Source organism: Cupressus sempervirens, chromosome 2 (genome assembly GCF_028749045.1).
Source record: "Cupressus sempervirens isolate cs-2001-9-10 chromosome 2, ASM2874904v1, whole genome shotgun sequence".
NCBI lineage: Eukaryota > Viridiplantae > Streptophyta > Pinopsida > Cupressales > Cupressaceae > Cupressus > Cupressus sempervirens.
Window position 1 is genome coordinate 519077461 of NC_143119.1, and position 6785 is coordinate 519084245.

At 37.9% G+C, this 6785-nt stretch overlaps 1 protein-coding gene across 7 annotated transcripts; it reads left to right on the plus strand.

Annotated features, from left to right (window-relative positions):
* The first annotated feature begins 874 nt into the window (after nucleotides 1-874).
* On the plus strand, nucleotides 875-6489 carry LOC149573234 (high mobility group B protein 6-like). 7 transcript variants are annotated; one of them, XM_089814428.1, is made up of 6 exons: nucleotides 875-1578; nucleotides 2466-2603; nucleotides 5242-5376; nucleotides 5650-5722; nucleotides 5808-5892; nucleotides 5963-6489. In XM_089814428.1, the coding sequence occupies exons 1-5, from the start codon at nucleotides 985-987 to the stop codon at nucleotides 5828-5830; spliced, it is 963 nt and encodes a 320-aa protein (XP_089670554.1). In that variant the 5' UTR covers nucleotides 875-984; the 3' UTR covers nucleotides 5831-5892; nucleotides 5963-6489. The 7 variants fall into 7 exon arrangements, with proteins under 7 accessions (XP_089670554.1, XP_089670552.1, XP_089670549.1 ...); XM_089814426.1 differs by having other exon boundaries at nucleotides 914-1578; nucleotides 2433-2603; nucleotides 5653-5722; XM_089814423.1 differs by having other exon boundaries at nucleotides 943-1578; nucleotides 2433-2603.
* Nucleotides 6490-6785: the final 296 nt, after the last annotated feature.

Sequence of the window (6785 nt, forward strand, 5' to 3'; positions counted from 1 at the left end):
TCTGCCCTCTCGATATGTGTACATTTGGGCTCAACTCTAAGTCGTAGTCCTCATGCCTTTGATCCAAAATCAAATTGAGGGCGTCTTAGGGCATCTAGATAAGATATGAACGTTGTGAAAGTTAAGGTAAGGAGCGCTTAAGATGGTCTACGCAAGGATCATGAAAAGTTAGTTCATCGGAGGGTGGATTTTGCCCTCCTCAAATTAAACATGTAAACCCAAGTTGGCCTATCCAATATTTGAAGTACTTAAATTTAATTCATATTCAATCTTTAGTTTGCATCCATTTGATGGGATTGGAAATCAATTTGAGTGTTCCTGAAAAACTTGCACTAGATGGGTGGAGTTGCTGAGGAGATTACATCTAGGAGAGTCCAAGTCTATCTAGGATTTCTTGCATTTATAGTAGAAGTAGAAGTAGAAATAAAGATTAGAAATTCAAGTTGGAGTTAAAGTGGAAAAGTTGAACTATATTTTCTTTGCACACTGTAAAACCAAATATTTAGAAGTGCAAGAGTTGACATCCATTGAATGAATAATGTATGTCACTTTGTGATAGCCAACAAATTTCGTTATTTCACAGAGCAAGTATCCACGATAAAATGGACCTTGAAGTCATTTCATGATCTTACATTGTAAACTTAGCATGACATATCATTTTATGTCAAAAGACAATTGAATCTTTAGTATATCATTTTGAAACATCATATATTTGATTCTACATGTTGTGAAATAAAACTCACATCAATAACTCCATAATCTATCATTTAAATAAAAGATAGAAAGAAATAGTGAATATTATAAAACAAGATAATGTGAACTAATATATTCACTATTTCCCTCTATAATATTATGAGTCGTGATATCATTACATGTGATTAAAACATTAATACAATTAACTTTTGAACACTAACAGAGTGAATCAACTAGCCGTTATATAGACGTTAACCTCAGTTTTAAATATGAGGTGAACGCAGTCTGTTAATGAGACTAATTGTTTCATTTGAGATCGGAGCAGGAAAAACGGATGCCAGGGCAGAAAAGATGAATACAGAATGCGAGCAGAGCAGGCCTAAAAAGTGGAGGAAATCCCCCGGTTGGAAAAATGAGAAGAATATGGTTAAGTCCAGAAATGTGCAAAGAGAAGCAGCGGCAGACAAGGAGAACAGAGGAGTGGCTGCTCACAAGCAGAGACAGCGTAAGAAGGAGACTCTTAAGAATGTTTCGAATTTTCTCCCTGCTCCACCGTCTTCGTTTTCAAAGAAAACAGGCCACGTCCCAAGCCACAAAGGGGCTGCTATTAGTAGATCAGTCCGACAGAATCATGGGAAAGCCCTCGCTTCAAGTCCAAGTTGCCCGATAAAAAGTAATTCTTTCCTGGAGGAGGAGTTGCAAGCGGTGAGGTTAAGGCTCCAGAAACTGAATATAGATAAGGAGAAAACTGACAAGTTGTTGGATGAGCGAGATGCCCTTCTGAAGCAGCAGGAGGCAGAGCTCGAGATCAAGGCAAAGGCTCAGGAAATGCTTCAGTTGCAGCTTCGAAAGTTGCAGAAATTGAAGGATTTGAAGGCTGCATTGGTTGGTATTTGGACTCCTTTTTTGTATTTGGATCCAACGCCTTCGTGTTTGATAGTTTAGGGTTTGGTTTCTTTGGTTCTGGGATTAGGTCATAATGGGTAGGATAAAGGCTCTAGCAAGCTGTTCAGTGGGAGAATGTGGGGCCTTTACTGTTCGTGGTGCTGGGGTGGTTCTTCCTGTAATTCGAATAAGCTTTGGGTCACCAGGATTTAGGGTTTCTTTTTTGTGTGGTTCTTATTGCAGTCCCGATCTTCAGAAACAAGGGTCCTTTTTACTCTTACCACTTTTCTCATTTTGCTTGTTGCTTTCTTGCCTCTCTGATATTTGTTCTAGTGAAACTTTTCAATAACACATTGAATTTGCATAAGCATATAGATTACTTAAGAATTCTGTAGAAAGCCCTATCTTCGTTTCCCTAGATTGTGTAGGATTTGAATAGGGCAGTATCCGCATAAAATGTTAGCTCTATTGCTATTCATTGCGTGGGGTATAGTCTAGCTTGGTTCACATAAATGATAAAACATGGCCCCATTTACATGGAGTTCTGTTCTGCACCTGTTTTTTCATGGAACCCTGGATTCATTTTGGTCTATTTTGTTGTCTTATAAGGTAGATTTGCCTGGATGTTTTGTAAGAGCAGTCATAGCAGATTTTGAAACTACATAATCTAAGAATATGATTGCTCTAGCATCCTTGCTGCTCGAAGTGTTTTGATGTTTTAATCTTCTGTTTCTGAATGAGGAGAAAAAATTCATCTTTTTCAATCATCTAGAAGATTTTAGTTGGCGTATGTGTTCCTTCAGCTTGTTGATTTTGTTAAATTTAGCTCATGAAGGCTATCAAATGCTTTTCAGGAATTCAATTGTTGTGATTCTGTATGCAAACAGAGTTACCCTTTGGAGCAGTCTCTCCGCATGATGGAGCTTGCTAAGCAGCAGGAGAAGGACAAGAAGATAAGTGACCCCAATAGACTGGAGGAGCCTGCTCTGCCATATATTTTATGGTGTCAAGACCAGTGGAATCAGGTGGGCTAAATGCCTCATTTATCCCAATTTGCCTTATAAAATGTATCAAATCTTCTTAACCATATCCTAACATGTTCTGTTATATATATATAGGTGGAGTTTTTTGGGTACAGGTAAAAAGAGGGTTTTTGAAAGGTCAACAAGCCTTTTTAGTATTTACATAGTCAAGAATAGATAGAACATTGAAGACAAAACGAAAAACAATAAGAATGAGCAGGCTTAGGCTACTACAAGAAAGCTACTTACATATCCTGAGCAACAATTCTGAAACTAAGTATAGACTTCTCAAAAGAAACAAGTCAAGTTGATAAAACCTGCAGAACTAGAGAGCTCTAAATATTTTCATAGTTCTACTCACCCAGTGGCTGTAATACCATTCCAACATCCCATCTCTGACAACAGAACTAAGCTCATTAGATCACGAGGTTTACCTAAGGTCCTTGTGCCAAAGTTCCTAATAGGCCTTGCACCAAGCAACCCCCTAAGGACTAGCAGCAGGACCACACCAACAGAAGCTCCAGCCTTTCCACTTTGTGCTCCTCTCATTAGTAGACATAATATGATTGGACTTATTTATCACCATTTCTGAGAAGGGTGTCTCTTCATTCACTTGAGGAAATATACAACTACATTTCCTTTGCAATGCATTGTGCTTCCTCCTATTACCTAGACAAAACAAAAGTTGAGTGGCTAACCCTAGGGCATAACGATTAAACATCCAATTCTAACTCTAACTCTATATTCAGCTTTTGGACACCAGATTTGGAATACAAGGATATGACAGTATCTTACTAACATAAGCATTGATGCAAAAACTAGTATGCAACAGTCATGTCTTGGTTGAAACCACAAGATTGATTGTTGCTGCCAATACTTGACAAAACCTCTTCTTCCCAATATTCTAATGACAGGCCTAGCAATCTGACCCAAATGAGGAACCTATTATAGCATTCTTTCAATGGATGAAACTCCGGTTTCCATTTTTGAAGGAAGACTGATTGGCCATAGAAGTAGGGACCACTTGAACGGGTTTTGACATAGTCAACTTGGTTGAAACAGGAAATGATGAAGAAACCATGGAACTTAGCCAAGAGCTCTGTTTGACTCGACAGTTCCATTTCCTTTATGCACATCTTCTCATCAGATCAATGTTTGCTTAGCACTTGAAAAATTCCCAATAAGGGCATTCTAGACTTGGCTTAAGCAGGGCTTGCTGCATGGTACAATTACCCTAAATCAAAATGTGGTGAATCTAATATAGCATGGTTTTGTCAGAGTGAGAAATCTATTATATTATTCTTTTGTTAGATCTATAGCTTGATTTGCTTTGGAAGGAAGAGCCTCAATAGCCCTCAAGCCAGTGATCACACTTTAAAGGTTCTCCTCACAATCAACTTGATTGAAGAAGGAAACAAGGAAGAAACTATGAGACATGGTCAAGACCTTTCTATTTGGCTAGATAGTTTCCATTTCCTTTGAGTCCATTTTCTCACCACATCACTGTTTGGCATGGCATTTAGAAAAGTTCCTGAGGATGGTGCTGTAAATCTTGGACAAAGATCTTTCAAGTTTCAACCATTGAGTAAAGGACATTGATCACCCACAACCAATTTAGATAGCACATTGGCTTCTGTGCGCTTGACACAGGCCATATTCTTACAGAAAACGAAGTTGCATGCATCAGATTCCCTAATCGCCAAACACAATTAATCGAAATCGGCATTGGTCTTGCCAGGGAGAGGAGGAATAAGCTCCATCTCTGTTTTCATAGAAGGGGAAGGAGGGGAACCTCACCCAAAGTGGACGCAACCTCAACAATTGTGCTGGTTGATAGAGCCAAGACCTCTCCTGGATTCAGATGCTGTAATGCATCTTCTAGTACAGCTCACGGAAGGGAGAAGTCTATCTACAAATCCTATCCCCATCCTATTGACAATGAAGGACCTCCATCTGCAATAGGATCACTTGCGACAGTAGGTTTAGAAACAAGGTGAGCAAAGGCTGCTTGTCAATCCTCCAACCATTATGCAAACAGACTTTCTTCTTCCTTCTCATTAAGAGGCTGCACCAGTCACCCCCTACTTCTGCTCCACTAGTTGACTTCACCACCCTCTCATTGTCGTCATCCTCCTCTCCAACCTACAACATTTCCCTTCTCGATGGAAACTCAAAGCACTATTTCCTGCTCACCTTACTTTGCTCAACATGGATAATATTTATTTTGACCATCAGATTATATGCTGTTCGTCATTAGTAGACAAGAACCCATCACTCATGAGCATGAATGGTTCACTTAGCACTTTTATATCTTGATAATGCTCATAAGATGAAGTTTAAGGACTGCTTGAAAGTTAATCCATCTTAATAATACACTGAATTCAAGGCTATGGGATCAAGAGATTCCATGGGATCAAAACCTTAGCAAGTGTTCTGCCTTATAGTTATACCTTATACAGCTCCCTGGCTTATGCCCTTATTTGTTTACATGAAGTGGAGTGTTTGCAATCTATCAACATAAATATGACATTTTATGTGCATTCAACTGTGTAATTTTAGAGTCAATCTTTACTGACCATATTTCATGAGCAGTGTTTAACCATTTTCCTATTCCAACAATGTTTTGTTATTTTGCGTACAGATGAAATCGGAGAATGAAAATATCTCATTTAAAGACATGGGAACAATTATGGGAGAAAAGTGGAAGGTTTTGAATGCAGAAGAGAAGAAACGATACAATGATAAATATGAGGCTGAAAAGGAAGCATGCCTGCAGGTAGTTCTCCAGACTTAACAGCTTGTGTAATCTTGTTTCTGCATAAGATCCTTAAAGGAATAGAGCTAACCTCCTAATGACTTTGAAGTTCGTTGGATAAAAGAAGCGCAAAAATGAAGCACAAAAGCTTCTTCATGATGAACAGCAACATAATTCAGTGTTTAATAAATATAATATGCAAAATATGTTGGCTACTTTTCTTGTTATACAAACACTGCCTCATCAGGTACCTTATGCCAGTAATTGATTTTTCTTTCCTCTGTTCTACAAAAGCAGCAGCAGAACGAGGAAGGCACACTGACCCTAACAGACCAAAGAAGTTCCCAACATCATTCCTATTTTCCAGGTTTGAGCTCTCTGATTGCCAATCAACTTCTTTTCACTCATTAGCATTCAGTTCGCTAATTTAGATCTTATTTCTGTTTTAACAGCAACAGAACAAGGGAAATGCTAGCAAATGAAAGGCCCAAAATTAGCAAAACAACCAACGATGCACTCTTTTCTATTTAATGCAAGGTAACAATTTTGGCAAGGTAATAAAATTCGTCAGTATGTCTTTTATAGTTCCTCATTTTTTATCTTTCAGGAATTGGAAGATGCAGGTAGGGAAATATAGGATGATCACACAGAAAATGTAATCATGAAATATAAAAATTAGATGAAAGAAACACAAGAAAAAGATGGAGGAGCAAGTGCAACATCAAACCCAGTTCACTGAAGATATGGCCAGCTCTGCTGCAAACACAAAGAAGTTCAAAATTTGTTTTCACAAACAAGGATATTGACACAGCTAAAATGTTCAATCTTTTATGTTGAACAGATCAGTTTGGAACAATTTTTGGGCAATGATCAGAATTTACGACCTCCTAATTTTTTCAAGTGACATTTGTATTATCGGTTGAATTAGCTGGAATGAAGCTGGAAACCTTGCTTCAAAAGAGCATAAGTGTTACAATTCCTCCAATTAAGAATGTAGTAGAAGGGCTAAGTTAGGCATTTCAAAAACAAAATTAGTGGAGCCAAGAGGCGTGTGATTATTATTATTATGTATAGTTTACCCCCCAGAAAAAGAACATTAATAAAAGGGCTAAGCTAAGCATTTCACAAACAAAATTAGTGCTGACAAGAGGCATGTGATTATTATATTATGTTTAGTTAACAAACCAAACAAGAGTTGCAGTGCAGCTTAGTTTCTTTGAATGCTGGCAATGCAGATATGGCACATTCTTGTTTGTATGCACTATAGTGCGTTTAAGCTTAAAAAATCAGCATTACAAAGTGATAAAAGCTTTCTTTGGTAACTTTTAGTATAACAGTTCTGTTTGAAGTTTTATGCATACTTTTTGGGACTATTAATGCAGTCAAACTTTGGATTTTTTTGTTGAAAGGCTATGTTTATGACTAGGGAG